The sequence below is a fragment of the Cryptomeria japonica genome, chromosome 4 (genome assembly GCF_030272615.1).
Source record: "Cryptomeria japonica chromosome 4, Sugi_1.0, whole genome shotgun sequence".
In the NCBI taxonomy this organism is placed as follows: Eukaryota; Viridiplantae; Streptophyta; class Pinopsida; order Cupressales; family Cupressaceae; genus Cryptomeria; species Cryptomeria japonica.
In genome coordinates this window covers 768,065,381-768,082,605 of record NC_081408.1, presented here as the reverse complement: position 1 = coordinate 768,082,605, position 17,225 = coordinate 768,065,381, and the positions used below count along the sequence as shown (strand labels likewise).

Sequence of the window (17,225 nt, the reverse complement as noted above, 5' to 3'; positions counted from 1 at the left end):
AAAATTTGCAGTTTGCAGATTTTTCAACTACTGGGACAGCAAAAAATCAGGTTTTTTTAATCTTACATTGTAATGAATTTGTTTTCCAGGCATATTGGCCATAAAACAGAACAACATTCGCTTGATAGTCTCGTAAATTAATTCCAGCAGTAATATTATTGTTTCAGTATTATTTTAAGCATTGGAGTTTATTTCAGTATTGTATCATTGCTCATTATTACCAAAAAAAACAAAAAAAAATCCATAAACATTCAAAAACCAAAACAAATTCAAATCTACTGCATTCAAAAGAAACAGTCAGCAGAGGAGAGCCAAGTTGGGTTCTTACATTTGTCACTCTAGGTGAAGTCTCAGTCTTGATAGCGACAAGTGTTTGCTCAAACGGCAAATCATGGCAGGCTTCCGACATGAACTTATCAAAACTTATGGTAGAAGTATCGATTTCTGGAAACAATATGCTAGATCGAATGGCATATGAAGGATTAACATAAAAAATGCTCTCCAAGTCACCATAAGAAGCATCTGCAATTGATGATGATACATTTGTGCAAGCAGATGCACTCAGCATAACAAGATCTACATTGACTGTAGAGAAAGAATCCACATCTATGTCAATTGGAGACATTGGTACATCCGAAGACAATTGGTGAATGATTGTGTGAGGAGAATCTGAGTCCATAGTAGGAGGGGATCCTGTTGCATTCTCCTCATGTGCTTCATCCTTTGGGTCAATAACATGAATTTGCACTTGAGGCTTCTCTTTTCCCTTTAATGACACCTCTTGTGAAAGAATAACTAAAGTTCTACTTTCCCTTAGCTTGATCCTAGTGCTTGAGGAAGAAGCACCCTCTTTGGATTTAACCCTACCTTTAGACTTATGTCCAACTAGTCCTATTGAATCACTCTCCACCCCAACCTTGATCTTAATGGTTTTGACATTATTGTTTTTCAACCAAGCATTGGCGTTGGCAAGGATGGGCTGAAATCTATCAAAGATTGAGGTACACTCCTACGACCATTAGGGAGATGGAAGAGAAGCCTCAACAACCCTCTATTCTGTATACTCTAGGTCAAGAGTTTTTCCGTCATCTACCATTCCTTTTGGAATCTTGGTTAGATCCAGATCCACAATTTGCTCCAAGGTGAGCCTGTTGTAGTCCATTTTCCTGGCATATGCCTCTGTGCGAAGATCAACCCAAATATCTTCTAGGCAATGAACGTGAGTGAAGGTTCTCTTGATTTTGTCCTTCATTCCTCGATAATCAAAATCCTTCCTCACCTTGAACTTCGACAACTTGACTTCTTGAAGTCTCCATTGCTTTGGCTCTTGCTGAGGTTATCAAGGAATACTAGCCAATTTGTAGTGGAATGTGAGAGGATATGTTGATGCCTAACTTATGATTGGCTAACTAGACTGCATGAACCATCATCAACTGCCTAGCCAATTGCATCAGAATGATATTGTCAGTAGGATACCTAAGAAGAATATATGGCTGATCTTCGAAACATCCAACTCTTATGTAAGTGAAAGTTGGGAACTGAAGGAACAAGCATCCATACCCATTCATCTTCTTCCAGGCTGCCTTGGACAGTCTTTTGTTCTTAAGTGTTTTATCAAATAAACACATTAAGTGACCAAATAAGGCATCCTGCACCCTCCTGTAGTGAATCCTACTGGGTCTCAAAGTGAGTTGCTCATAATATTTCCATACTGGTACCAACAACCTGTCACCTTTGGTAGAAAGACCAAAAAATTGTCTAAGTGACGCTGCTATGTACACTAAGTAGGAATTCATGTAGAAGGTGAGGGTGGTTGAAACTTGTGACAATTGCTCACACAGGTTATCACTGATGACTTCACCCCAGAAGATATGAGATTGCCCTTTCCTCATGACTACAAAGTATTTATACATCCAAATCTCAAATACATTGGACTGTTTCAACCCCATTATCCTTCTTAGAAGTGTGATCATATCACTAACTTCCTCACTGAAATCTTATCGATATAATTTGGGCCATCTAGAGAAACAAGTCCTGGGAGTCTTGATCCATTTGGAATTGATATGTCTTATCCAATCTGATCTCTTCTGGTTGTAATGATCCAAAGCACTCTTCATGGAAATGTCTGCATATACTGGGGCACCAGGAACTTTGAAGATTTTATCTATGTTTTTTGCATCCAATTTGATAATGATATTGCCATCATCATCTTTGATTGTCCTAGATCCTCTATCAAAATGAGCAACATGGGCAAGAACAAATCCTGGCTCTAAGGCAGCCACTGGGAAAGTGGAGACCAAGTGGATATGACTATTTAGGAGCAACTACATGCCATGGCTTGGCGATCCTTCCGTTCTTTCAAGAAACTCAAACATATCAACATGTCCAATCTCTGTGTACTTGATCTCATCCACAGGAGAGCTCACTTGAGAAGGAGCAATCTCATTCTAATACTTATCATACTTGTATTCCATCTTCTTGTTCGAAGGAGATGTTGGCTCTTCTGTCATTGAACAAGAATCTGCAACACTATGATGAAAACTCCAAAGAGTCAAAACATTCTCAAAGGCTATTGGAGAAGCCATGATACCACAGCTTGGAAAGAACAATGTCTAACCTTAGAGCTATCATGATATTTATCATGAAGAAAGGAAAAATGAATGGACAAGTTTGGACGATGCATAATAATAATGTCAAGGACAGCATTTCGGATCTCAAGGGGTGGAGTGCAAGTGGATGGCAGCCAGCTTAGAATGCGTGATTTGGAAGCAATAATGGAAGCTTCACTTGCAATCGGGTCTTGGTAACCCAAATGCAAGTAAGTAAACTAGGGAAAGACAGGCTTGCAATTCGATTTTAGGAAGCTCATTACAAATGAATATGTGATTGCAAATGACAGGCAATGGATGAAGAACTTACAATCAAGAGTTTTGAAAACTGATTACAAGTGCAAATGAAATGTGCAAGCTTGAAAAGGTTGAAATGACTAATGTGATGATAGGGAAAAACTTAATACTTTGCACTTGAAATTGGGTCTTGGAAACTCAATTACAAGTGAACAAGTCTTGCATGTTTGAAAATTGCTTGCAATCGGGTCCCTAAGACCCAATTGCAAGTAAATGTAATAGGGAATGAATGGTATTGATAAGCTTGTAATCGAGTCTTGAGAACCTGATTGCAAGCATGCATACTTGCAAAAACGATGAAGAGAGTCAGCTTGAAGTCAGGTCTTGAGAACCCAATTGCAAGCAAAAGATATAATGATGGGACAACTTGCAATCTGGGGTTTGAAGCCCAATTGCAAGTGAGACGACTGGTAACGTAAATAGAAAACTTAACCATTGTGCTTGCAAGGAACAACAAAAAGAACTTATACTTACAATCAAGCTTCAAACCCCCAATTGCAAGCTATCAATAATCACTCCAAGGAGAAAACAAAACATAGATAGATATGATGGCCAAAACAAAAATGCAGATATGAGACTTCAACGAACTCAAAAAGATAATGGACAGAGCACAAAAACAAACCAGAAGAAGAAAGACGCCAAATACAACATACCTAGAAGAGAATCCCACAAAGCTGGAAAAATTACGCTCACACTTCAAACGCGACTTCTAACAAAGCAAAATGAAGTTCAAAACTCCTCTTCAAGACTCATATAGAGAACCGAAGAAGAACACTCCTGTTGAAACCCAAATGCATCATAACTGAAAACAAAATAAAATCCCTCCTTCGTGGGATAATAAAGATGCAAAAGGAGAAGAGTCAGGTCTTGGGATAACTGATGCAAGCACATAAAATGATCACTAAGCCTAAAGAATAAAAACATGTAGTCGGGTCCCAAAACCCCGATTACAAGTAAGGCAAAAAATAAAAAGAAAAAACCAACTTATAGTCGGGTCTCTAATACCCAACTACACATATGCACGATTAGAAACAAAAGACTAACTTGTAATTGAATCTTAGAGACCCGACTACAAGTAAAGAGAAGATTTACTTGCAATGATCACCCCAAAACCCGAAATTGCACAAAAATGAAGGAAAAAGGTCATCAAAACCAACTAAGACTTAGGGAATGATGACAAAAACACCCAATAACAATTGGATGCGAACAAATGTGAGTTTTGAATCTTGATCATTGTAAAATGCGCTTTAGAGACGAAAACTACAAATTTTAAGCAAAATTTGAAGGGCTTGTCTTAATTTTTGAAGTTTCAAAAATTAAGACAACGCAAAGAACAAAAAGAAAAATGTAGAAACACAGCAAGTGTTTTGGACAAAAAACATGCCTTAAAATATGGACATCTAACAAATGTGACGAAGAAAAGGAAGGAAAACAATTGGGAAATTACAGTGGGATTTTAAAGGAAAATAAAATGTTGATATTCCTATGCAGAAGAAGCAAAAGAGAAGTGAGGGTAGTGAGAGAGGGGCTGCAAGAGAGTATGGAATAGACAGTAAGAAGAGACCATTTGTAGCAAAGGTTGGTAGGCTCCAAAAGAAACCCTTTGAATATTCATTAAAGAAAGGAAAGACCAAGTAAACAGGGGAAGACCCAGATTAAGGGCATTTTTTATTCATTCTGGGCATTGAGTAGCCCATTTACTAATTTTTGTGTCTCATGAGATTAGGCTCTTCTTAGCTTGTTGTAAGCCTTGAAGATAGATTTTAGATAATTTAATGAAGGTAGAATTATTTCACTTCTGCTTGCCATGTGTTTTAACTTTTCGTTGTTGTTGTGTGTGGCTGCAAGGTTTAGATTGTCTTTCATTAAACCTCCTTGCCTAGATTGCATCACTTTCCATCTATATGCATCAAATTAGTAAAGAACTTGATAAAACATGCCAAAAGGATTTCAATGTGAAAATTTTCATACAGGTACAACAAGCCCCACTGCTAATTCAATCTGCAAGAGATCACTATTACTCTGATCTGCAATTTGAATTTTCAAATTTACATGCAACGACTATCCTCCAATCCCTTGAATTAAAAACATGAGGGCTGCAAATGTATTCACCTTGTGCATAACTATCTCGTATATTAGGTTTCATAATCAGAGATACAACTAAGACCAAGGAATACTCACATTTGAAAATAACAAAATATGCTTCTGAATTCTTTAGAATATTTCTTATGAGAATGTTTATAAACGTAAAACTAGCCATTACACAATAGTGAACAATATTTTATATCAAAATATTAAAAAGAGAAAAAGAAAAAAAGCAATAAAATTTAGAGTGAATGACTAGTATTGAGTATCTATGAGCATGTCATGAGTTGAAATTTATGGAAGCTTCTAGACAGGTATCCTAAATTGATTTGCAATTATGAATCTTTGCTCTTATTACTGACACAGTGGCATAATACACATCCATTCATGTGTAACTCAATCATCGTCCCCTCTTACTTCTAATTTATCACAACACACAAATCCTAGAACTAGAGTAAAAATCCAGCAAAAATTATGGAATGTGATTAAAAACTCCAAATGCCACACTGACCTGAGGCCTTCCTGACAGACCAATAATAGTTTGCTATCTGGTGGAAACTGCTGCTGTACCTCAGGGACAAAATCAGAATTGAGTTTAGTGAACGACAGTCCATACAAGAGTCCAGCAAAGTTATTGTGCATAGTGCGTTTAAAAATTGTACCTGCAGTTTAAATACCTTTGTGAGAACTACAGAAAATTTATAATGCAGAACTCATCTGATGGTGGAATTAAGATATGTAGCGATTCTCCCTACTAAGCATGCTCAATTTTTTATGAACCTAAAAGAATGGACTTCAAACTGCTGATCATACTGTTCTTTTTCCCCCATTTATAACCTATACATAGTTAAGGCTGGTTAGCCTACATTGAAATACATACTGACAGATGAAATGATGAATAATAAAAATTAAAAAAAGCTCTTTAGTAACATGAAAATTTTCAGAAAATCTTGCATAATATGACACATAATCTGAGTACTACACACTACACAGTACCTTTGGTCTATTTAATAGAACATTTCAAGTCCAAGAATAATTTGAAGTGAATAAAGTTGACAGACAAAGAATCCGGAACCACAGGAGTTCAGCGTAGCCAGAAACTCCTTTGCCCCTCCCTGGGCATTTATATCCCAGTATACAAAACGGATACGTATCCGATATGGCCCAGATACATATCTGATACTGTACCCACGTGTGCCCAAAAAACCTTGATTTTCCAACCATGCCGGATACTATATGATTTGAATTTTAAAAAATTTGACCTAAATCTTCCTAATTTTAATTTTAAAAAATCTTCATTCATGCATTTAAAAAAAAAATGGTATAAACAAAACCTACACCAAATGAGAAAGACAAATGAAATGTTTTTCTATTTCAGTGACCCATTTTTTGTGTTATCTTCCAATGCAACTCTACTATATTTGCATATTGTAAACTGTTAAATCAACTTATAATTATTTATGTAGCAGTTATGTGTCTATATTAATTTTGAAGTAACGAAAATCTCCTCTAGTAACTTAGAAAATTGTGTTAAATATATGTGTATGTGTTTTATATGAATGTCACATCTAGCCGTATACATATTGGGGTTCTTAAAAAATGGCCGTATCCGTATCCATATTTGTATTGGTATCTGTGTCCATGCAACTTTGCAGGAGTTTGATGATATATTGCAATATTTTGCACGGTGTTTTCCTAATATCTATAGCTTCCAGATGCCTAATGCATCACTCTTATACGACTGTTATATATTTCACCTTGAGCAGGCCTCCAACTAATACAGATGATTAATTTGATTCTCAGGCCCATCCATACAACAACAAACCCAGAAGAATCACACACAATGCTCAAACATCAAATTTGCTGGGAAGTTATTATACAAGGTAGTGCATCTGCACAAAATACTTTTCATCCTATCACAGATGACAATGTTTCTAATATTCCCGCTACTTCTGCATCTGGTCCATTGTTTGTCAGGACTACTCTATCTTCTCTCCAAATCTAGAATAGAAAAAAATGAAATATTAATCAATGTCCACCAATTTCCACAGGATTGAGGTGAGGGAAATCAAGGAAAAGATTAGATTTTGCTAAAGCAATTCCTAAAGTTGTCTTGAGACATTTTTGGGAATGTGTTTGATGTGTCAATAAAATAAATCAGAGCATACCTTTCCAACACAATTGTTGCAGCCTCTACCCATTCTAGAGCATATCAATGGATTTTATCACAGGTCTCCCAAGAATACAAAGGATTGCATTTTTGTTGTGCCACACAAGTTGACCAAATATGCTCACTTCTGTGTGATCTCTTCCATTTAAGGCACCCAAGTTGCATGGTTGTTTTTCAAAGAGGTGTTCAAACACCATGGCCTGCTCAAGAACATTGTCAGTAATCAAGACAATATGTTTTGGTAGGAACTTTTCAAATTGACAAGTACTTAGTTAACACCAAGCACTAGTTACCATCTGCAAACAAATGGACAAACAGACATTGATAACAAGTGGGTAGAGGGATATTTGTGGAAATATGTGGCAGGGCAGCAAAAGGAATGGATCAGATGGTTATATTTAGTGAGTACTACTATAACACCACCTACCAAATGTCCATTGACAAGACCCCATTTAGAGCTCTCTATGGGTATGATGCCCCATCTTTTGTGGATTTGATTATTGACGATAGCAGAGTTCTGAAGGCAAAGGATTAGATTCGAGAGAGCCAGAAAATTCTTAAGTCACTAAAAGAAAATCTCCGGCAAGCTCAGAATCAATAGAAAATTTATGCAAATAAACACAAGGTCTTTTTGTGGTTATGCAAAGATACTTTGAGGTTGGTGACTTGGTCTTTTTGTGGCTACAAAGTTACAAATAATCTTCCTTCAAGAAAAGCAGAGCTGAAAAGCTAAAACTACAATTTTATGGGCCATGCAAGATATTAATAAGGATAGCTGAAGTGCTTACAAATTGGACCTACCTCAGCACAGTAAAATCCACAATGTGTTTTTCGTCTTTTGCGGTTCTTATTAATAGTGAACCTACAGAGTTATTTAGTGCCTCGAGGAGTCTTCAGCAAGGTGACCCTCTTTCCCCCTACCTTTTCATTTTAATGGATGAAGGTTTGGGAAGGTTTATAAAGTCCAGAGTTAGACAGGGATTGCTCCAAGGTTGGAATTGGGATCACAACATACCTTCATCTTCCCATCTTCAATTTGTGGATGATATTGCTCTTATGGGTGTTGCCAGAATTAGTGAAGCTATCAAATTTAGAAATACTTTGGACATTTATTTGAAAGCCTCTAGACAAAAGATTAATGAAGACAAGTCCTCTATCTTCTTTTTTAATACTCCTGTTCCCATTCAGGCTAGGATTGCTAGAATTTTGAGATTTACAATTGGACACCTTCCTTTTATCTATCTTGGGGTTCCGCTTTCGGCAAGTTAAGTACATGGAGGGTTTTGGCAGGAGATTTTGAATAAGTTCCGACATAAGGTTAGCCATTGAACTAATAGATGGCTTTCAACAGCTGGTACAGTGAATCTTTTGAAGTTTGTGATCCAGGCGCTTGTAATGTCCCCATTTTTCTAGCCTCTTATGAAGTTTTAGCCTTTTGGCTAAGTGGAGAAATAAGGAGAAATTAATTAATTAATTTCTTATAAAGTCATGAAATAAATTAAAAATTAAAAGGGGTGACTTTATATTTAATTAATTAATTAATTAGTGACAAATAAAATAATTAATTATAAAGTCACTAAAATGAAATAATATTATTTCTAGAATCCTCTAGAAGTTTATGAGACGTATGGAGAAAAAAGATAAATAGAGGTTGAGCCTCATTGTATGGGCATTGGAGAATGGATTTGGATTTGATGAACTGACTGATGCTTTGCATTAGTTGAATCTCTGAGGACGCAAACCTTTAGCAGATTGATAGAAGGGCTGGACGAAACCCTAGTTCTTCGTCTTGGGGGTGGATTCGTGACGGGATCTACATCAGCGCCTAATTGGTAAAGTCTTCTTTTAAAGAAAAATTCGCTATTGTGAGAGGGAGACACTTCAGTCTTCCTAATTGTGCATAATAAGTTTGCTGTAACTTTCATGGTGGATAGGGTATCCCTAACGTCTTCAGATTTCCCAATGGAGTACCCATTTTGCTTCAATCTTCATCAAGGATAGAAGATGATTTTATTAATGAATGATTGGAGATCAAATTGGGTGGAATTTGGTCAACTTGCAGGTCTGATAACAAATCGACTTTCAGCCCTCATACCATCGATTCTGTCATAACTCTTCATTGGAGTATCGTAGGGCCATTTTGAAAGGATACAATTCATTGGAAGCATAAGGCAACTTTTGTGGAGGAGTTTGGAGGAGTTCTAAGCAGAAGTTGGCATCCTTTAAGGTCTGAAACAGTTCGTACCAGGCTGATAATGACTTATGATTTGCACATTACTCATCATTTGGGCATCAAATCTCATCTAGGGAGACAGGTGATTCATGTAGGAGTATTTTGGAGGTGCTTAGAGTGCAATTGAAGGAGTTTGAGATACAACTTCAAGTCTGCCATGGGGGTCGATCAGACCCACTGATTCTTACATATTTTCTCATTGCTTTCAGCTGGAAGGAAAGAAATTTGTGGGTAGCTGTCCAATCAACTCGCCTTGCCAAGACAATCATTTTGATCACAAATTTGGTGGAGAGGAAGCTGCTATTATTTTATATTTACTTCTGCAACTTCAAGGGTTGGGCAACCTGCTCCTAGAGGGACGATTTCACCTTTGGAGCCCTCAAAAATCTTCAGAAAATTCCTACATGTTCGTTGGGAACCACTCTTCCTTTGGCATCGTCAAACCAGGTTTTGATCATTATTTGCTAGTGAAATAACTATTTTTCTGAGTATTGGTGTTCAGAAAATTAAGGCATCCATTAAAGTGTTTTCATATGTCATTTGTCTTTAAGGAAAAAGGTTGTTATGCATCTTAAAGAGTCTGAAATTGAAATCAGAGATTTATAGCAGCAGTGCTGTTACTTCAGACTTCGATAGCTTCAGTGTGCATGTTAATTGTTTGACAGTATTCCTTGAGTGTGAATTCTCCATTTTCCACCATATATAAGCAAGGGATATTACAGCGCTCCCTATTTATAGGTGCTTTGTGCAGATGGCTCCAGCAAGCTTTATTAATGATTTTGATGCTCTTTCCAGACAATTTTTATGGACAGGTAAATTACTTTCATCAAAATGGAGTTTGGTCAAATGAGATTCTGTTTGCAGGTCAAAGCAGGATGGGGGGTTGGGCTTGCGCAATGCGGGAATTAATGGTCAAGCCCTGGCTGCCAAACTTTTCTGGAGATGGTGTATTAGTCAAAATCAAAGTAGGGCTAAAATCCTTAACATAAAATATTTGGGAGGGGTGAATGACAAGTTAGTGCCTCGTTACAATTTTCTAGGAAGTGGATCTATGATTTGGCATACTCTCAAGAGGGGAGCTCAATTAGTTAAGCAAGGATTATTTTGGATTTGTAATAAGGGTGTTGATGCTTTGTTTTGGAAGGACTCCTGGGATGGTTTCCCTCCTATTCTGGCTCAATTTCCACATTTGCATTCTTTGTGCAATTGTTTCCTTGATGTTGGATGGGCTAGAGTTGAGGATTTTAAGGTGATTACGAACTTGGGGCATGGGCAAGTGGCTAGATGGAAGGAACCACATGAATGGCCTGTTGGAGGTTCTGTAGAGGACAGGAAGGAGCTTGCTAGCATCCTGGCTGATAGAGTGTGTAATTCACTCAATGGAGCGGATATTCTTGCTTGGGGCCCTAACCCGAAGGGGATGTTTATTGTGGCTTCGGGATATCAAGAACTAGATAGGCAGGCTTTTGGCAAGGCAAATGTGTCATGGAGGAAGCAGGTTTGGAACAAGATGGCTTGGCCCAAATATATTTTTTTCTTATGGTTAGTGGTGCAGGATAGATGTCTCACCTGAGAGAATATTAGGAAGAGGGGGGTTTCGGGGACCTTCTATGTGTGTTTTGTGTGGAAAAAGTGAGGAGACTATCCCTCATTTATTTTTTCAGTGTTCTTTTACTAGAGAGGTTTGGCATTGGTTGTGGGGTGTTTGGAAGCACTCTTGTGTTCATGCCAACTCTTTGGTTGACTTCTGGAGCAGTTTGGGCAGACCTCCTGCTAAGACTTCATTTCTTAAGGTAGCATGGGATATTGGGCCCTGCTTCATTATTTGGCAATTGTGGCTTCAAAGAAATCGAAGAATTTTTCAAGATAAGCAGATGCTAGTGGAGCAAGTTTGGTTGTGGGTTATGCATATGATACAGGAAACTCTGAGGGCCAAGTGTGATCTTTCCGAGGTAGTTGATCTTGCAGATTTTCATGTGGTCCAGAATCTGAAGATTTTTAGTGTGAATTCTGGAGATGTTCCCATCAAGAGGCAGCAGGCAAGGTGTAGACATGCTAAGCAGAAGGTTCATCGAGATGGTAAGTGGTCTCCCCCACCTATGGGAATTCTTCAAGTTAATACAGATGGTTCTTCCAGAGGAAACCCGAGGCATGCTGGTGTTGGAAGAGTTGGTAGGGATAACTATGGTAATGTTGTCTTTTTATTCTCAAAATATAAGGGACATCGGACTAATAATTACATGGAGGCTCTTGCTGTTCTCTTAGCCCTTGAAAGGGGGTGTGCACTTCGTTGGAGTAAGATAATTTGTGAGTCGTATTCTCAAGTGGTTGTGGATATGTTGAATAGACAGAAGATGGATGATGTTGATTGGCATTTGGAAGTGGTGGGCCGTCAAATTCTCAATTTGCGTGACTCCTTAGAGTTTGTTTCTTTTCGTTATGTTCCCCGAGAGTGGAATAGGGCAGCTGACTATTTGGCCAAGTGGGCCTCAGAGGGCTTGATGGTTGGGATGTTGGTGATTGGGGCCATTTGCCTCAGGAGTATGCTCAAGATCTAGAAAGGATTGTTTAGGAGGACAAGATGTGATAGTTTTGGCCCTTTAGGGGGTGTTCTTTGGTGTTGCTTGTATTGTTATTCTTGAATTAATAAATTTTTACCCCTTTTTCAAAAAAAAATCCACAATGTGTTTCGTGTTTTAGGCCTCAAAAGGGCACTTGGACAACATATTGCCCTCTCCTAAGCTACCTATGTTGGATGAGGAGGGTAAATTAATTTTGGCACCTGAGGCTATTCTGGATATGAGGAAAAGAAGGTTGAGAAATAGGACTATCAAAGAATATTTGATCTGATGGAAAGGCTTGCTTCCAGAAGATGTCACTTGGGAAGGAGAACAAATATTACAACATCCAAATCTTCAATTACTTGAGGGCAAGAAATTCCAGGCAAGGAGAACTGTAAGGTCCCCTTTGCAAGTGTAGGCGCCAATCTGGGATCCTTAGTCTATTTTTATTCCCACTGGCTGATTGGGAGTAAAAATGGAATAATTAATTAATTAAATTAGGTTGTCTAAGCTTGGATGACTCCTATTTTATTAATTATTTTATTTATATAATGTGAACAGTTCAATAGAAAAAAGTGAATTTTGGGGTTTTAAAATATAAAGTTAAATTAATAAAGTCACTTGGTGGGAAATTGAATATTATTTTATTATTTTTGGGGAAATGCATATAAAAGAAGGAATGGGAAAGAAGAATGGTATTCTTGACATTTCATTTTCACAAACCTCAGTCTGGAGAAAAGCAAGTGTTCATCTTCAGCCTGTGCTGGAAACCCTACAGTGGAATTCGTTTCAAGAACGAAAATCCTCCTAGCCAATCTACCAGGGGATTCACACAACATTCACAAGTGATTTAAATGATTGGAGTTCATTGGGATTTGATAATAGTGTTGAAAATATGAGATTTCAAATTCATTTGCTTGCAAATACTGATTGATTTATCTAAGAATAGAAGTTTGGAGGATTATTTGGCAAGCTGCCAGCATCTACCATTTTCTAGCTCCTATCCTTAAGAAATATCCTGCCGCACTTTTCTTTGTTTTGGGAGGCTCAATTGGTATTCATTTGACCTCAATGCTGGGTTGGAGAAAAGATTAGATAGGAATTACACTAGCTGCAACCCCATAAAGTAAAAACTAAGACAAATACGGGCTCCAGCATAGAGAAAAGGGAGTTGCATCGCTACAATTGTCCACATTGGAGATTTTTATGATGTCTTTGGCTTGCTGAGCGGACCCACATGAAGTCACAGCTCTTTAGGTATCATTCCACCTCTACAAAGGAGGTGCAACATATTTGAGGCATGATGTGGCCATTAAACTTTATGAATGCTGATGTAAGGAGAGACATGAGAGGAAAAAGGGAAGAGCAGCAGTTTTAGAGGGAAATAAATTAAGGAAAAAGGGTAGTTAGAAACAGCAGTTACTTGATGCAGTTCTTGCTGTGCTATGAGGACCTTCAGCAGCTAGTGCAGATTTATATGGGGAAAAAGATCAGATTTTTATCTATATATGTTTTTTTAAATTACAGCAGTATAGCTGTGCAGTTATGATAGCGAATTCTGAATATAACACATTGTAATTGTGATTCTATCAATTGATAAAAAAATAATAAATAAAATATATGTTGATTCATTATTTTATGTTCAATTGTGCAACAACCTGCAAAAATATAAAAAAAGAAAACATAGAACACGGTTGGACAGAAAAATACTCTACTATCTGCCAGCCTGCTTTATATCAAACAATTGTAAGAATATACAAGCTTTGTTGGGCACCTTACAGAAGGGCTAGGAAATGCCACCTAATTTGTCAGGTTATACTGTCTACTAGACACCAGCGAATATCTAGCATAAGGAATGCATCCTCTTTCATTTTATTATGATAAATGAAACATTTCTGTCAATGGATATAATCAAGCATGCTAAGGATCTAACACAAATACAGCTAAATTTTAGTAGTTCCAGAACTGCATAGGCAGCCAAGCACCATGAGTCTTGAGGAAAAAAGATGCCTCCACAGATCAGGAATTAATAGATTTTGCATTTCTACTATTACCTTTAAGGTAGTAAACCTATCAGTCTGAAAACATTTAAATGAAATACATATTTATCTATCATCTACAGTAACATCACTAAACATGAAAATTTGAAATTATTGCTGATAATCAAAGTTTTGAGATTTCAACAGATCAGCATTTTGCATGGTCTATTTGGATTCCATCTGTTCTCTAACTCATAACTTCTATCCTATATTTCTTCTCAACACAGTTGAAATCCAGGTAAACACACAGAATCGCTTGCTCAAAGATTGATTTTCTTCATTGCCTACAAGGCAGTTGTAGTTCATACAATGCTAGATTCTTTCCAAGTACGATACGATGCTAATTGACCTCTTATAACAATAAAATATCTCTCTTCGAGTCTTGAAACAGGATTTAAGCATAATCTATATCTTTTTATTATTTCCAGAGAGCACATCAAATACTTCTCATTGATGACAGATTATTTAAATCAAAATTTCACTGATGAACTGGTCCGCATATACTAAACATACCAAGGTCACTGTCATTGTTTTCTATAAAGAGAGGAGCATGATAACACGATTTGATGTGGGCGCGATCATATTGCGTCTTGTCACGGATATCCAAAATGGTATAACCCTCTTCTGTAACAAGTTTTTTAGCTTCATCTGGATTTACAAATTTCACTTCAGCTCTGATATCCAAAGTTCTGTTCAAATGTGAGAATCTAGACGCTTCTGATAATTTCTGTTTTTTTGTCAAGTTCCTTCCAGAAAACCTGCAATGATATTGTGTGACTAACTTAGTAAATTGACCAAATAGCAAACACCAAAAAAACTATTTATTACATGTTACTGCATATTAGTATGCTATATACAACAAACTCACTGGAATCAGCTTCTATTAGACAGTAATTTATGAGTTGACACATACCATGTACTTAATAGGAAGAATGTTTTCATTACACTTGACATCAGATAGATCGTTGCAAGCATCAATGATAATAGATAGCATTGGATAAATCATAAATCTACATTATTGTTACGGTCATTATCTAAATGACTCTACTCTTACACAGGCTTGTCTAGCTTACATTTGAAACTGCTTTAGACTTGAATTTGAAAGCCTCCTCTATGTAGACTACTTGAAACTAAGATGGTTCCTCCTAATTTACATGTTCTGCCCATATTTAGCTTTCAGTTGAATATTATTATTATATTATAATTGTTGTATTTTGTTAAGCATTACTATATTCTGCTTATTATTTGTTACAATTACAAAACCCAATTTGCATCTTCATGATCCAGATATCATCTTTGATTGTGCTACATTAAGCTGTTGGTTGCAACAGAAGATAAACAAGTTGTCTGTCTCTTCTGATTCTTATTTGTGCATAACCAATAGCTTACCAAATGAGCTTTCATTCTTAAAAAACATTTGAAGTTATTGATCTATAACCAATGACCTTCCTTGTATGCATATCACTGGGATATTATGCTATGATACAAACCCGCAAAATGTTACTATGTCAATGATCTGGTAAAATGCTACTAAATTCAACGTATAAGGCCTCATTGTAGAAGATGTTAGATGTAACCAGCAGTTGTTCCATGCATTCTTCATGTAAAATTAGAGAATGTGTGATAGTATTACAAATCTTGCACACTTGTTAAATTAAAGTAACAGCTTATACTTCAAATTCTATAATTAGAGCCTGTTGTACCCATGCAGCTTTTGGTACCATGTCAAGCTTTTCAGCTTCACCCTTGTTTTTTCATCTGATCACGAGTCATATTTTGAACTTTGTCTTGTTTCATACATGTCTTGTTTTTTGTTTTTCATTCGTATCTTTGCAGGCCAACTATAGAGCTCTCAAGTGCACCTGACAGGGTGAAGTACAGAGTACAAAAACATAGAAAAGGAGCTACAACAGATGATAGAAAGTGACATATTGTGGATTTCTCAGTTAACCACCACTGAAGAGTTGTTTTAGTGATAACTGAACTAGTAACATCACTTTAGTGAAGAAACATGGTTATCAAAATTTGCATTGGCTTACAAAGGAGCACATCTCCAAACATGGATACAAATTTTCAACGAACAAAAATGTAAGAATATTGATTGACTTGCACCTAATTAAGAATCAGTATAAGGTTTGAGTGAAAATATGTATGTACGTGCAAAGGCATATATACCTTTGGGTAGGAATGCATGTTTTGTGCTAAATTTCAAAATTTTGAATTGTTTTGGAGACTTTTTAGAGCTATGGCATTTGGGTTTGCAGGCATTTGGGCACAACAAATTGGCTATTATCAATTCTTATTCAGCAGCATTTCAAAGGTACTATGTTCCATGGAGTTGAGATGGGGGGATGCAAGGGACAGGTCTCAAGGATGGAGGGACCAAGGGCCTAGAACTAGGGACAACAAAGGGATAGTGGTGGGATGGTGGTGAGTGGAGGTTTGGGGGGCTGAACCCCCAATAGGGTCGATGGGCAGCATCCCCTGCAAGGATTTAGGCCCTCAGGGGCAATGCCCCTTGCAAAGGTTTGGGGGCAAAGCCACTTGTGAGCATCTACGGGCAATGCCCCAAACGAGTTCAAGGGGCAGAGCCCCTTGCAAGCATCTAGGGGCAAAGCTATTTTCAAAACCACAAATCACATACCATTTTCACAACCACAAATCACATGCCATTTTCACAATTTTATCACTTTTTTTGTAACACCAAGTCCATACTATTTTTGAAATATGGAAGTGATTGAAAATGAGGCTTAGATACCCATTAATAAGTTTTTTTGTGAATGCCTAGGGTTTGGGTAGGAACCATAGACCATTAGGGTTAGGTTTTGTGGCACACAGATCGAAAACACTTTTTTTAAATATTAACTTTTTTTATTTTCCTACCATGGGAGATGCCTAGAAGTCCTAAAAACATGTTGACTCGTGCAATTTAGTGGAAAACAATAGATTTGTAAATACAAAACCCAACCTTTTTATGGGATTTCACATTTGGTTTTCAAATTATCCCACAATGTAAATGGAGATGTAGCATTCCAAGCTTTGGGGATTTAAATTGTCAGACATAGATAACTTGAATAATAACAGTACTTATTGATGATGCTTGTCAAAATCATCTGGGTTGGTTGCAAGCCTAGTTTCAGTCTTCAGTATAATTCTATCACACATTCAATACGCAGCAATTGTGAGTCTCTTACAACTCTGGTATTATTATTTTTCCCAATAATTTTTTGT

At 37.0% G+C, this 17,225-nt stretch overlaps 1 protein-coding gene across 3 annotated transcripts in view; it reads right to left on the bottom strand.

Annotated features, from left to right (window-relative positions):
* Positions 1–17,225, bottom strand: part of LOC131074831 (rhodanese-like domain-containing protein 9, chloroplastic) — a 115,886-nt gene that overhangs the window by 60,360 nt on the left and 38,301 nt on the right. For all 3 annotated transcript variants that reach the window (XM_058011542.2, XM_058011541.2, XM_058011543.2), the window contains exons 2-3: positions 14,508–14,752; positions 5,503–5,653 (exon numbers count right to left, since the gene is read on the bottom strand). In XM_058011542.2, the coding sequence (XP_057867525.2) occupies positions 5,503–5,653; positions 14,508–14,752 (396 nt within the window). The remainder of the gene's footprint in view (positions 1–5,502; positions 5,654–14,507; positions 14,753–17,225) is intronic.